The sequence below is a fragment of the Saccostrea cucullata genome, unplaced genomic scaffold (genome assembly GCF_032062105.1).
Source record: "Saccostrea cucullata isolate Sc308-1 unplaced genomic scaffold, CSIRO_AGI_Scuc_v1 ctg14189, whole genome shotgun sequence".
NCBI classification, from domain to species: Eukaryota; Metazoa; Mollusca; class Bivalvia; order Ostreida; family Ostreidae; genus Saccostrea; species Saccostrea cuccullata.
Window position 1 is genome coordinate 1 of NW_026919967.1, and position 16,505 is coordinate 16,505.

The window sequence follows — 16,505 nt, forward strand, 5'->3', positions numbered from 1 at the left end:
AAAAAAAACTCAAGTATTTATTTTTTAACGTTAGTAAAACTGATTCAAATGTTCGAAATATATCAAGAATTTGAACATGTTGAAAATACTGTATAATATAAAGGGTGTAATTGAAGGAATCAAAACAATTGAAGGTCTCCATCCGTTACAAATGTTGACCCATCTTTAATATAGTTTAGATTGCAAATACACAAATACGCATTCTATATTCGATGTATTTTTACTTTTTGTTTCATGTGAAACCTCTCTCCGCATAACAATGTAAACTTGGAATATGATGAAAATAGGGTTTTGCTATATGTTTTGATTATGGATATATTACATTATGCATGCATGTTTAATCGTGTATCTTTTTTACTGTGTTTGAATATGTCTATGATGCTTATTTGTCATTTTTTATCAATAACATAATGTTCATTCAAATTTTAACCTTGAAATTTATTTATATGAAATAAAGCACCGTCACCTCAGATATCTATATTTGCATTTATTATGTTAACGTAATTGGATAAAAAAGTAATAAAAGATTAATATAGGATCTGCAAGTTAAAACTGTACAACAATTAACATGATTGTACCTCCCTTTTAAATAATTTGTAAACAGTGCATTTTTAAAACGAAGCTCTTATGTACATTGGTGGACGACATGATAAGCGAGTGTTTTTAAATGGCCTTCATTTCAGGCACTTATCTCGTGCTATAGCTGGACCCTGAACTTGTTTACAAATTTGATGGAGCGACTTAAAATATGTAAGTAGATATTTTTTCCTCATTTCGTGAGGAGATATATTTATTTATTTTAAAAATACGACAATATTATAATTTTTCAATTTTTTTTTTAGCATTTTAATATTCTTAAAGGGGCATTGAGAGAATTTCAACTGATCTTTTAAAACCAATTTTAATGTTTACAATTCCTACCTAAGGCATCATCTAATGTACATTCCTTTTTTTTTTTTTAGCAAACAAGGATGTTCAATTCAATGAACACGACGTGTCCCTATACAAATTGGGTCCCGACTGCGAGGAAGTTATGTGCTGACCCCAATAGATATCATTGTTTAAACGATGAATTTGGTCGATCTGGCTGGATATGCGTGGATCCAATATGGGTGGAAGCTGGTAGGTTTTCTTTAATATGATATATGAAAAATAATTATCATTTATTTAATTTGAACCTATAACATGAATTATGAAGAAAATTTGGCAAATCAATAATGAAAGTGAATGCACATTTTATGTTCCTGTGATCAAATACTTAGCGATAAGAGCTACTAACTTGTCAATCTGTCTGTTAGTCATTTTGTCATCAAAACATTAACCTTGCCTATAACTTTTGATCGTTCAAGGTTAAGGCTATTATATTCCATATGTGTATTCCTTGCAACGAAACTTTTTCTAAGGAAAGAGCTTATTTTCAAACATTTTTTTCAGAAGAGCTTAGCTTCTCATACTTAATATATGAAATAATTTATAGAAAACTTTTTCCCACAGTAAAATATTATGAACATTTGATTTTAAACTTTCAAAATTTCCAACTCTGATTTTATCTTTTTAAAGAGTACGTAGAACTGGGGTTTTATAGTTTACATTAATGGTGTATACATGTGTTTGTGTTTTGAAATCAGCAATTTTGACCTTTGGCCTGGGTGATTTTGATCTTTCATGAAAAAGATTTGATTATAACTTTTGAACTATTAGTGCTAGAGCTTTTAAATTTCTTATATTTCAAATGTTTGTTACATGTGACGACCTCTCTTCATTTTCTATGATTTTCACTATTTGACAGTGACATTTAAGGTAGTTCTATACTCGGCACTAAATGGGCTCAATCTTTAAAAATCTGCTTTTATAAGATAGACATACATCCTAGCAATGGATAGACACAAGAAAAATTATATGTCAACATGTTCACTTTTCCGCTATAGCCTATCGGAGTATATACCCCGAAATGTAAAATACTGAAATTTTACCTATCCTAGATTTTGTTGTATATAAATTAATTTAAGTCTAAATATTCAACTTTAATACCCAAAATAGAGTAGAAACATGTTAGTAAACAATATGTTATCCTTGTTTTGCATGAATTATTATAAATATATGCATTTTGTTAGGCTATTGTATCAAAATTTAATGTGAATAAATATGCTTCACGGGACAATCTCGGTCATTTAAAACAAAATCATGGACTCAAACTTGATAAATTTGCATTATTTTTACTAAATTATATTTAAGAAAAATAATAAGCTTAAAAAAATTATATGTTGACGCATTACTTTTCGTGGTATGAGCTCTACACTAAAGGGACCCCCCTATTTTCTTTCTTCCAGAAGTAATATATTGCCACATATTTCTGTAATACTGTTTATCGTTGAGTGTATACTTGTATTAACAAGGTTGTACATAATTTAAAACAATAATTATACACACCCAAAACCAAATGTCCCAAAAATTTATCTTATTTTACTCAAAAAAAAATTATGATAATAAATAAATAAAACACTTGTCTTTAAATTGGAGACGATGAAAATGAAAGTAATTCATTGATTCTCAGAAACTGGATGATTTTTCTACAGAAAGTAACGACGTGTGCTGCAAGTGAATCAACTTTTGTCAAGTACTTATTCAAAAGATAATTTTGCATTGGGATTCGTGGGTAAGCAGGTTGGGGGAGAGGGGTATGCGTTTTATGCAATAATTATTATTCAAAGTAAATTTTGTAATGTTTGGTTAGTAAAATCCATAAATTGTCTAAGTCAAATCGTAGTCATTACTTATCTTCCGAATTATCACTATCAGCTTCAACTTGGCCGCCGACAATAGTCGCCTCGATAGTTTGACACATGTTCTGATGTAGCATGTATATGGTCCGTGTTTTCGGCGCGGCATATAAAACATGCATCATTCACAGAAATATCGTTTTATTACCTATTTATTTCTGTCAACCGAAAGTTGTTCCCAGCCTTCTCTTTTTAGCGAGCGCAGCGAGCGTCGCGAAGCGACGCTCGCGAAGCGAGCTCAATAGACTAACGTGTAAGAACAGAGGAAATACGGATTGAAATCTGTACATACGTCAGCCAAATTTCTCTGTGCAACATTCCCAGAATTCCTGCACTACCCAATGTCCTTTGCGCGAATATTGCCGAATAAATAAAAAAATAATAAAGTAAAGCATATATCAGACTTTCAGTTTGTAGAAATCTTTCAAAGAAACAAGAAATAACTCTGCAATGTTTTTCGACAAAAATTGCTCTAGTTCTATAGTTTCAAACAGACGCTCGGCTGTCTCCGTAAGCTCCGACGAGCTTTGTGACGTCCTATGACGTCACAGCTAGTCGAGATGTCTCGTGGGGCTTGACGTTCGAAGTGGCTGATCTCCAGTATTTTTGATGGTACAACTGCGCTCGCCCCAACGGTCACACCGTAAAACATATTAATTAATTTATCCTTAAACTGTAGAATATGTGTTTGTTGACTCGACCGACTTCGAGCAAAATCGTTACCGGATATTTAAAACGCTAAGTAAAGGTCAAACCAATATAGTTAAAAAATCTCATCTCGGAAAAAGGAAGTGCAGTTCCGGTTTTACTATTCGTAAATGACGTAGTGCGAGTATAGACCTACTTGAAGTTTGATCAACTTTTTAAAAAAAAACTTAAATCTTGGTTATAACTTCTAATCTAGATTGTTCTTTGGCTTTCACGTTTAATGTATATTCATTGAGAAAACTTCTTTTTTTGCTGGAAAACAACATCATTTTGTCACAAAAGGACATCATTTTGTCTCAAAAAAGTATTATTTTACTTTTAAAGATGTTCGCTCGTCAGCCTTTGAACAGATTGTTGATCAATTTAAGCTTGAATTTAACATCTTTTTAATAATATCTTCAAAGTAATATTGCAGACTTTTACTTTTTCTTTCAATTTCTGATAAATGATATTTTTAGCATTTTTTAAATGCAGAAATATGCCATTAATTTCAAATGATTTCATTGCTCTTAAGTTCGTTAACGTCAGACAAATACCATTATCTGAGTGCAGTAAGGTCAAAAAATGGACTGTGCGAAGTAGTCTTAAACTATTTGTGTTGTCACAAATTTTAATGTGACTAGTCAAGATGAAGAAAAAAACTGTGGTTGCTAATATAATTCATGTGAATTTAAAAAATATATATATAAAAGAAAAAAACTATGAAAAAAATGATTTATGTGTTATACTCTTAGACACAATAACATTTTAAAATACCCATGTAGTGTTAAAAACATTGCACTTACCCTAATTTTGTGATATTTTTATTAGACTCTAAAAACATATTGACAAAAAAAATTCTCAATATTTCTGATAACAGGATCCAACCACCTTATCAAATATTTTTCAACTGGTTGCATTAGATAGCATATTTAAAAGTTTCTGCATTATTATTTATTTGTAACAGACATAATTAAGTATTCACATACGAGCACTCTAGCGGATTTGCCTTGAGTGGTTGATACGTAAAACATAAACCCATTATGCATTCGAAGAATTAATCTGTACTTGATCAATTTGATTAATTTGATTTTACCTTTTTCATATTAATAATTTAGTTTTCATTCAACTCAGGTCGGTGCCCAGAATTTAACACTGTCGCAAACAAATTAGATACAGTGCCATGTGCTGGAGAAAACTGTCCAGATGTAGTTTTCCAGTCTTCATTTGTTCATATCTGTGAGTTTTATTTTGCAATTGATATGTATATTGTGAAATACTTCAGATTTGTATTATCAACTCTGATATAAATCAATATTGCTTCAGTGAAATTTATTTATGTTACATTTGTACAATGTATCATACATACAATATTAAAAAAGCTCTTAATAATTTTACGTTTCAAGCCATATGTTTTCTGTTACAACCTAAATGGCGGTTTATGTAAAATGTACTTTTGAGTTAAGATAAGAATTAAGAGTTTCAAATTAAGATTATTTCATTTTCATGCCAATTATTATTTTTATTGTAATGTTTTATTTGCATATCATTTGTTTTAGATTTGGACTGTAGGGAATATGGCAATGAGAGGCAAGTGATATGTTTCAAATGTATCAAGTAATTGGTTGTCCTCTTTCATTCTTTCATGTTTTTTCTCTTTCTATTCGCAAGAATTGAAATAAAGCGTAAAAAGATAAGACAGAACTGATAAAGAGCTAAAGAAAATAAATGCACACATATTTGTAGATGGAGTACGACAACACTTCCTTCTGTGGACCATACAACCGATGCTTCTAGTAACGCTGCCTCTGTTGGTATAACAATTGGCATCATCATTGCTGTGGTACTTGTGAGCATCATCGCTGTTGTTCTGCTATGTATTCTTTTAAAAAGTAAGTGATGATTTACATTTAGACCGGTGATGCAATTAAATATTCCATGCCGTTTTCTCAAATATTCCAACATTTTCAATACAGACGCATTGATTGTTTGATGATAGATTCCCTTTTGTGAAATTTTAAAAATATAGAGACGCGAAAGGAGAGATAAAAATTTATGCATATACTTGGTACTCACTGCCATTGAGAGTTGGGGATCTTTTTCGAGCAAAAACTATGACTATTGATTTATTTTTATACAGTCTCACCTCAGAGATCACATCCGAAGGACGGGTCTCCCTCAGTGGATTCGAAACTCCGTCCTAAGAATGAGTTTATTTTTCAGTAACTCTAGAGCAGATGCTTTATAACTGCTGTATAATGCTGGGATGACACACGATTATAATATATATGGTACATGTACACATGTAAAATAAAACGTGAATCTGTGGAATTTTACAGAAATGCTTTTTTTATACAAGATCTGCCGGACCATGGTGGTTTTTACTGCGGGTTTGGCTAAAAATAATGGACTGGAATTATTCTGTCGACGTATTTGTGACTGATTTTTATTCAACATATTCCATTCTAGTGCAATTGATTTGGAAATAAAACAACCTTCCCTTCCCGCACCTTCAAAATTAGTTAAGCAATTTATTTCATAATGCTTATGTAGAATAAAATCTCAATTCATTCTTAAAATGTGTTACTTTTTTCAGGGAGACGAAAGAACAAAAACGAAAAGGACCCAGAAGAAGGCATAGCAATGCTGGATACACCTGAACCAGATGATGAAAGGTCATTTTCTCGAGCACAAAGAGCTCTTCGTACAGAAAGATTTGTCGTCATAACAGGAATACAGGGAGCTGGAAAAACATATCTAGCTAAAAGACTCTGCGATGAATGGTTAACAGAGGAAAAATGTGTTTGGGTAACTGATCCGAATGCTTTCACTGTACTTTCAAATTTTGAAAGCCCATTTGTTCTTGATGATTTATTCCATGAACTAATGTCAGAAGACAAGGTTAGAGAAATAAAAGAAAAGATTGATTCCTTGTATGAAAATTCTGTGGCAAAACGTAATGGGAGAATAATACTCACAATTACAAGTTTAATTCTTCGAAGAAACAGATCTATTTTTGAGGAGAGAAAATATACAAATATGATTGATCTCGATAATCTCTCTAAACTGGATAGAGAAGAAATACTTCAGTTTCATTTAAACACGAATAAAATTGCAAAACAAAACTCAACAAAGCAGAATCCATCAGTCTTATTAAAAGATCAGGATTTTAAATTAATGGTTGAATTCAACATTCATGGTAGCTTTGAATCCCTAGTGGAAAAAGGCATCGGATATTCAGCAGTTATAGCGTTGTATTGTAAACTTTATGGTCAAAAGGAGTTCCGTGACCAATGTGGAAGATTTATGAAAACTCCCATGTCGTGGTTGCGACAATATCTGAGAGATATGCTTGATGAAATGAACTTAGATAGAAAAATGGAAGCTATTGCTCTCTCTTTACTTGCTCTCCATGGTGGAAAGTTGACGTTTAGCAATTTGAATACGGCAATGGTTGATAAATTAACGGGACTTGAAAATGTGAATTCAAATTGGAAAGAGAATTTACAACAAGCATTAAATAATCTGAGAAGAACCTTTGTCGATGAAAATGAAGGGTTATATTCATTTCAAGTTCCAATAATCATGAAAGTTCTATTCGTAATTATTTGTGAAAAAGAGAGTGAACTTCTACAGTTCTGTGAAAAGGATTTATGTGAACGCCGAGTTTGTTCATCATCTTCGTTTCCAAGTGATTTTAAAGGAAACTATCAAAAATCATTTTTCAAATATCCATAAATGTGATTTTCTCTGTTATTGCTTGATATGTTGAATGGATATATAAGAATAATAAAAATAACTGAGCTTTTTAAAATAACTTTTTTATAATGAAGATTTTCTTAAATGTATTTTCTGCACATACTACATCTTTTGAAAGGAAACTATTTCAAATAGGCCTTCTCTCCGTCAGATTTTTTTTTTCTTCAAAATACTCCTTAGCCTTTTCTTTTCATTTTCAACTTTTGTATATCAGTATGATTGCTCATGATTTTTACTGTGAATAAAATAACATTACTAAAATTTATATTTTGTATACTGTCTAAAGTACCTTTTATTGTGAATTTCTATACTAATACATACTTGAATATACATGTAATTGGATATGACATACATGCGAGTTATGTGCAAGTACTAAGAACTGACGAGTTCAAGGCTCTACGAATATACGAAATACGTAAATATAAAGGTTTCGTTGTCGTCTTTTAAATTTTTTCATAAGAAATTATACTCAAATTATTCATTCTTTATAGTAATGCATGTAACAATATGTATTCACGTGATGTATGCTGCAGATATTCATTAAAAATAATGTCTTTTAAAAGTTCAATGTAACGTTTTTACAAAGTACAAATAATTATTTGATAGGTCCGCTTAGGATTCCTTCCTAAGTATCACGTTTATAATATGAATCAAACAAACTTCAACAACAATGGCACTATAACAAGAAACTGACTGAAATTCACTATGCGTATATACTTTTTCCTCTGTCCTATCTGGATAAATGATTAGCAAACAAATATGAACTTAACGACAACGAATTATAAGACAAGAATCAACCACAATTGAATCACTAACGATCAAGCAAATAATCAAATATGAAGTTATAACACTGTAGTTGCAGACTGAGTGGTTTAACCAACAATCCTGTTGTTTCCCGACACAGTCTGCAACTACCTAAAAACACACCCTAAAAGTCACTGAGACACCTTTTATTAAAAGTCACCAAGACACTATAGTCACTGAGACACACTATAAGGAACTAGGTTCCTGAGCTGAGTGGTTTAACTAACAATTCTGTTGTTTCCCGACACAGCCCAAGAACCTAGTCCAGGAGGTGTTACTCAAACAATGAGTAACGACCAAGTAACCGATTGCTTCATGGGTGTCTGTATTTATACTGTTTCAAATAACTAATGATTGGTTGAAAATTTGCGAACTCTGATTGGTTACAATATCAAGCACTGATTGGTTAAATACAAAGTGATTCGATTGGTCAATTTCACATGCTTTTCAATCCACTATGATTTTCTGTTTCATTACATTACCCACGCCTTCGAAAAAAATATGCGTCCTCGCATAGGTAAATAAAAGTATGATAAGGTTAAAAACATTGAACTTTAAAACTGCAGTAGTATTTCCTACCCAACTAATTTTTATTTACATATTCAGAAAGAGACATAATCACTTAGGTAAGCTGGTCTGTTCCTCTTTCATTTGCCATCTGCCTGAAAACACTCCTTTTCATATGTTTCCTCAGCATCTTCAGCAATGTCTTCAGAGGAATCAGACATTGTATTTTCTGCAATATTTGTTTCCTGCAAAGGTTCCGATGTTAGGAATTGGTCTTTCATTAGCCTTATTCTGTCAGTATGAATGACTTGGTTTGTACCCCCTGTATCCACAGTTTACCTTATGTTAGGTAACATTGGAACATTTCTCAATAATTTCAAATGGTCCTTGCCAATATGATGTAAATTTGGGAGATGTACCAGTCTTACGTTTTGGGAAGTAAACGTAAACTCTTTCCCCTTGCTTAAATGACTGCCAGTTTAATTATCTATCATCGTACCACTTCTGTCGTTCTATACTCTCTTTTGTCATTTCTTTGACAACTGCGTGTGCTTCTTCTAATTTTTCTTGTAACTCCCAAACCCATCTATTCTGTGGAATTCTCTTAATATCAGAATGGACCTCGTATACGATATCCAGAGGTGTAGCGACCTCTCTACCTAACATCATTTTGTTTGGGGTTGCGCCAGTTGATTCGTGGACTGCTGCTCTGTATGCCATCATTACGTATGGGAGATGTTCGTCCCAATCCGTATGGTGCTCATTTACATATGCTGATAACATGGTAGCCAGAGTTTTGTTGAATCTTTCAACCATCCCGTCCGATTGGGGTGGTACGGGGTGGTGTGTGTTTTCTTAATATTTAAAAGCCGGCACATTTCTGTAAAAAGATTGCTTTCAAACTGGACTCCTTGATCGGAGTGAATAGTTCCAGGCACTCCAAAGCGGGCTATGACTTCTTTCACTATCACCTTAGCTACAGTTGCGGCTTCCATATTAGCCATAGGAAAACTTTCTGTCCATTTAGTAAAGTAATCCGATACGACTAGTATATATCGGTTACCATTATTGGACATTGGAAGTTCACCCAATATATCTGTAGCAATACGTTCCATTGGTGCGCCGCAAGTGACAACTTGCATCGGGGCACGTTTAGTAGTATTTGGTGATTTTCGCCTTTGGCATTTTTCACAACCAGCGATGTACAATTTAACATCTTTCTGCAATCCTGGCCAATAGTATTTGCATTTTATCTTCGCCAACATCTTCTTTATCCCAAGATGTGCAGATGTCCTAATACTGTACGTCTTTCACTATATGGTACAACAGCTTGCAGAGAAACTTTGTCATTTTCGAGCTTTTTCTTTTGGAAAAGCATTCCATCCTTTAATACCAGAGCATCCCATTGAGAACATAGAGACTTAAAGAAGTTGCTATGACCAGAAATCTCTGATGACTCTGGCTTTACACCTTTTTCAACCCATTTGATCAGTTGAGTTATGTCTCTGTCATCGTTTTGTTTGGCTTTCAAAGACAATTTATCCGTAGCTGTTGCGCTACTTATGGTATTAACTATACTTTCAGAAGATGTACAACATGTTTTTCTGCAAGGTAAACGGCTGAGCGCATCTGCATTTGCATGCTTATTCCCTGGTCTGTGTTCAATGGTCATTTGAAAATTGCTCAGTGATTCAAACCATCGAGCAAGCTGACCTTCTGGATTCTTGCTGTTCATTAGCCATTTCAAAGAACTGTGATCTGTTCTGACTAAAAACTGTTTGCCATACAAATAGTGTTTGTAATACTTCGTAAAGTAGACAGCAGCCAACAGCTCCTTTCTTGTAACGCAATATTTCCGTTCGGCTTTTGATAAGGTTCTGCTTCCAAAAGCAATTACTCTTTCTACTCCATTTTGTGTCTGTGAAAGAACTGCCCCTATTGCTACGTCGCTAGCATCTGTATCCAAAATAAATGACTGTGTAAAGTCAGAATGGGCAAGAATTGGTGCGGAGATAAGTGCATGTCGAAGTGAGTCAAAGGATGCTTGACAATCATCTGTCCATTTGAAATTTGATCCCTTCTCAGTCAATTTGTTCAGTGGCTTTGCCTTTGCTGCGAAGTTGTGTATAAAACGTCTGTAGTAGCTGCAAAGGCCTAAAAAGCTTTTAACCTCTGTTAGATTAGTAGGCACAGACAAATTTTGTACTGCAGAAATTTTTGAAGGATCTGTGCTTACTCCTTCCTCTGATACCACATGTCCGAGAAATTCAACAGTCTTATGAAACAAGTGACACTTTCTTGCTTTCAGTTTCAGGTTAGCAGATGACAGTCTATCAAATACCTGTGTGAGGTTTTCTAACATATTGGTAAACGATGTTCCGATAACAATGATGTCATCTAGGTATACCAAACATATTTGCCATTGCAAGCCACCCAGAACAGTTTCCATTAGCCTTTCGAATGTTGCCGGGGCATTGCAAAGGCCAAAGGGCATAACATTGAAATGGTATAAACCACATTTAGTTGCAAATGCCGTTTTTAGTTTATCTGAGTCATCCATGCTAACTTGCCAATACCCGGAGCACAAGTCGAGGGTTGAGAACCACTTTGCTCCGGCAAGACTGTCTAACGAGTCGTCGATGCGTGGAAGTGGGTAGGCGTCTTTGACTGTAGCTGCATTTAAACGCCTGTAATCCACACAAAATCGCAAAGAACCATCTTTCTTTTTGGCCAAAACGACTCCTGATGCCCATGGACTATTCGATTTCTCTATGACTTTCCTGTCAATCATGTCATCTAATTGCTTGTTCATTTCATCCTGTAAATGATGTGGAATTCTTCTAGGAGGTTCTTTCAGTGGGCGTGCATCCCTGGTATCAATCGTGTGTTTAACCAGTGAAGTACGTCCCAAGTCTCTGTCTGACCTCGCAAATATATCTGCATACCTAGCCAAAAACTTCTGTAATTTAGGTATTTCACCACCATTTAGATTAACTTTAGATCTCTCAAACAGATCCTTCAGATGAGAAGGCAGATCTTTGCATGGCTTATTTACAGTAGAGGTCGATTCGAGAACATTGTCAACTGAACTCATATTTGCAATAAATGTTCCTGGATACACTGTTTGATGTTCATTGGATGGATTCATCATTCGAACTGGTATTTCTCCATCTTTTACATATCCAACTGATCTTGCTATTAATGCTTTTCCTGATCTGAGGAACTTTTCCGATGGTTCTATCATACCTAAAACTTCTTTCATGTCGTAGGATTTTTACGGCATTGAGACCTTACAATAAGTCACTATCTCACTTCTGGCAGGAACAACAATCACCTCTTTCGAGTTAATTCTAAAGCAACCGATTTTGCCAAAGAAATCAACTTTGTAAACTTTGTTGTTTACCTTAAAATACCCATTAACTATGTCTATCGTACAATTGTATTTCTTCATAAAGTCAAGTCCAATGACTCCATCGAGAGAAAAATCTGCTACGATGACATCTTGACAATAAAAACTCTCACCCAGATTAATGCAGATGCTAGTTTTTCCTTTCACAGTTAAGTCGGTCCCACATGCAGAAGAGACTATTTGATTGGTTTTGTACAAAACTGGTTTGTTTTGTATAGCCTCATAGACTTTACTGGACAATACTGATAGTGTTGCTCCCGTGTCAACAAGCAAATTCGCTTCAATCCCCAGGATGGTAGTTTTTACGTACATTCCAGCTTCAGGGTCTATCTGGTTTACGCCAACTTGAGCTTTGTAAGACGTGATGCATTTGAATGTGTTTTGTACAGGATGTTTCTTTGTATTATATGAGTATTTCTTTTGTGCTGCTGCGTTTTGTTGAGTTCTATAACCTTGTGGACAGTCATATCGGAAATGATTTGGAGATCCACACAAATAGCAGCGTCTATTGCTGGTAGCTCCAACTTTCTTTTTGTATACAACATCCTGGGAATTCTTTGTTTTCATGTCATTAACTTCCTTAAGAAGTTTTCTTATTTCATCCTTTAGCTCTACCAATATACTTGTGCTGATCTGATCTGATCTGTCTTTCTTGTTTCCCTCAGTTTTCTCTGACTGCATTGGTCGTAAGTGGGTTTGTTTTTCGAACATTTTACGATCAGATTTAACAAATGCTTCCAATTCGACAGCATGTCGAATAGCATCATTGAGATTTAATGGCCTTGCTTGTTTTATTCTCAATCTCATGTCAGCATCTTGGAGGGCATCAATAAACTGTTCTTTTGTCAGCGTTTCTTGTACATCTCTTGGCGCCGTTGGGTATGCCAAGCTTGTGAGTCTTCTTATGGATTGTCCCAGTTCTGGTAAAGTTTCCGTTGCTCGTTGTCGGCGTTCTCGCAGCTGGGTCCTGTACAAGTCATTTTGATTCGAGGGTGCAAATCTCTCCTCTAATGCATTCACAAGTAAGACATAGTCATGCTTGTGTGTGTTAGGCAAATTCCCCAGTACACCTTGAGCCTGTCCTCTTAAGGAAACTGCTAAATATAAACCTTTCTCTAGTTCGGTCCACTTGTTCAACATGGCACATGCATCAAAATGGGAACGATAATCTAACCAGGATCCCGTACCATCAAATGTTGCAGGTTTTATATGGATCTGTGGTTTCTACTCTGTTGCCGTTATGATATCGGTCTCTGTATCTTGTCTACTAAATCGACGATCCTTTCGGCGATTAGTAATGTTTGACTCTTTTGCACTTCCAGAGACTGGTGTTGCCATTAAATAACCAGGTCTTTTGCCCTCATCGGAAGGAACACTACTTGTACCAAACAACATTTCATCTTCCCAAGAAACTTTTCCTATGGGATGCTTTTTCGGTTTAACATCACCGTGAAAGTCTATATCAGAAAATCTCCCTGATGCAAAACCTGAATCTTTTGATTTCGTATCTGATCGAACATCTGGGGTACTTGTTTTATTAGCACTTGTATCCTTGGCTAAACTAGCATTGTGAATGCTTAAACTGTCATTTTTCAACTCTTGTAACTTTTGCTCTATGAATGTTATTTCTTTGTCAATGTCGGTAATGTCCTTGTCAGCCATGTTTTACAATATGCCCACAAAATGAAAACAAATAATAGATCAACAAATGATACAAAATATATAAACGTAATATTCCTAAAACCGCTGCCACCAAATTTGTAACGTTTTTACAAAGTACAAATAATTATTTGATAGGTCCGCTTAGGATTCCTTCCTAAGTATCACGTTTATAATATGAATCAAACAAACTTCAACAACAATGGCACTATAACAAGAAACTGACTGAAATTCACTATGCGTATATACTTTTTCCTCTGTCCTATCTGGATAAATGATTAGCAAACAAATATGAACTTAACGATAACGAATTATAAGAAAAGAATCAACCACAATTGAATCACTAACGATCAAGCAAATAATCAAATATGAAGTTATAACACTGTAGTTGCAGACTGAGTGGTTTAACCAACAATCCTGTTGTTTCCCGACACAGTCTGCAACTACCTAAAAAACACACCCTAAAAGTCACTGAGACACCTTTATGTTAAAGTCACTAAGACACTATATTAATGAAGTCACCAAGACACTATAGTCACTGAGACACACTATAAGGAACTAGGTTCCTGAGCTGAGTGGTTTAACTAACAATTCTGTTGTTTCCCGACACAGCCCAAGAACCTAGTCCAGTAGGTGTTACTCAAACAATGAGTAACGACCAAGTAACTGATTGCTTCATGGGTGTCTGTATTTATACTGTTTCAAATAACTAATGATTGGTTGAAAATTTGCGAACTCTGATTGGTTACAATATCAAGCACTGATTGGTTAAATATAAAGTGATTCGATTGGTCGATTTCACATGCTTTTCAATCCACTATGATTTTCTGTTTCATTACATCAATTACCGGAGAAATTTATTCAGATCACCTTTTTTTGATACCGGTATGAACAAAATTCCATAAATGAAAGATGGTTAAGAACCAATTTGTCGAATATGCAGGGATTTATAAAATGATTTTAAAAAACTTTTGAAACGGGTTATATAAACAGAATATATTAATTTATACCTTAACATGATATGCAGTTTAGAACCAAATGATAATTGTTTTCGACCTTTGATTCAATTTTTTTCATCGGCATCAGCTGTTATCTATAAACATGCATAGGAAAACAATGAAATGAAGTTTACGCTTAGATGTAGTACATTGATCTTTAGACGATCCAGTATTTCTCACTGTGGTTAAGACATGTAAAATCAACAAAAGGTCATCAATGAGATACATGTAGGTTCTAAATCCATTGCAAATTACGATTCATGCGTGGATCTAGAGAGGGGTCGGGGGGTCTGCCCCCCCCCCCCCTGGAATTTGCAGAGTTATGAAACCAAGTAAAAGTGACCTTGGACCTCCCCCCTCAGATACTTGGATATATTTAAGTTGGTATGAAAAATCAAACACATGAAGAAGATTTGAAAGTCAATGACTACCCCCCCCCCCCCCCCCGAAATAGAATTTTCACGTTTTCGCGAGATGAGGTATTTTTTTTTTTTATATTTGCTTATCAACAAACTTCTAGGTTGGATTTTTTTTCACTTGAGTGGATCCCAATTCTGGAAAAAATCCTGGATCCATGCCTGCGATTGAATGAATTATTTAACAATCATTCATTTGTTGACATGATCTTTATAATAAGGTGGGCGGACTTTTATCAAGAAGACTTTGCTTCTTAAATTACTAACGGATAATTGTTCTTTTAGTCTTGTGAATGTAAAAGGTATATAAAAAAACAAGGTTTTCATGTTTCATGAAAAAAATTATTACGTCCATGTCCCTTTTATTACTCACCATTTACTTTATAAAACTGATAATATCCATTATATTTGCATTTTAAAACGTAACATATTGTACGAGGGTTGGCTATGAAGAGACGTATTTCAATAGTTCATAAACAACCTGACCAGAACTATTCATTTGATGATATTTTTGAAAATAAAAAAAGGTTCTATGTGCATGGAAAGGATTTTCTACGGATCAAGCCTTTGGATGACTGAAAACAAATGATTACATACTGAAATGTCTAGATATAATGACCTTGTCAGATAATACAATTTATCATTAAGTCAATTGCTGACTGACGTTTTTCATACTAATTGTCAGTCCATCATTCATACACTGAATTGACGATGGAATTTTCCGCTATTTCCCGATCATAACAGAAGCACACAGCGGGTGTGACCGGTCTGCAGGGGATACTCAGTCTTCCGTGGCACCTGATCCCACATATAATGATTTGGAGGTATATGTTTGCCCTGCTCCTTTTTGTATTGATTTATGGACTTTGATATTGAATATTGTTCGTTACTCCATATCCATCTTGAACTGATCGTCAAACTTCGAGTTTTGATGTTTATGTTCGGGGTTGGGATATAAGATGGGGGATAAAGTGGGCGAAGTGTCTATAGTGCGACAGATAAGACGTGGAAGTTTAATCTCAATTTAATATCTTAATTTTATTCGATATTTCATCTAATATCAAAGTTTACTTCATGTAAAATCTCTACAATTTCCAAAAATTTCATAAAGACTGAACATATTTGCCCATGAAAAAGCATACAAACACTAAAAAGAAAAATAACGATAATTTTCTCATACTTCAACAAAATTTTTCGCTCCATTTTTTTTAAGATTAAACTAAAAGTTTGCAATAAAATATACATTTTTGGTTTACAAAAACATGGAACGAAAATACAATATACCTTAGAAGTACACTTTATGACAAAACATTCGCATCTTTAGGAGAAATACTTCAAGTCCATTAATCCAAGGGTCATATCATAGACAGGATTTAAATGGCTAAAATCAACACGAGCCATGTAGCATAATGGTTAGCGCGTCAGTCTCAAAGCAGTATAATTAGTCAGATTTTTTAACGGAAAATTTTTTACGAGATTTCTTTTT

General features: G+C 34.3%; 2 protein-coding genes across 2 annotated transcripts; one reads left to right on the plus strand and one right to left on the minus strand.

Annotated features, from left to right (window-relative positions):
* Positions 1–530: 530 nt before the first annotated feature.
* On the plus strand, positions 531–7,205 carry LOC134241001 (uncharacterized). Its single transcript, XM_062723098.1, has 6 exons — positions 531–750; positions 963–1,122; positions 4,602–4,706; positions 5,027–5,057; positions 5,214–5,359; positions 6,064–7,205. Exons 2-6 carry the CDS (start codon positions 972–974, stop codon positions 7,203–7,205), a joined length of 1,575 nt encoding a protein of 524 aa, XP_062579082.1. The 5' UTR covers positions 531–750; positions 963–971.
* A 4,606-nt stretch (positions 7,206–11,811) lies between these two features.
* On the minus strand, positions 11,812–13,086 carry LOC134241021 (uncharacterized). The gene has a single exon (XM_062723116.1). The coding sequence runs from the start codon at positions 13,084–13,086 to the stop codon at positions 11,812–11,814; it is 1,275 nt and encodes a 424-aa protein (XP_062579100.1).
* Positions 13,087–16,505: the final 3,419 nt, after the last annotated feature.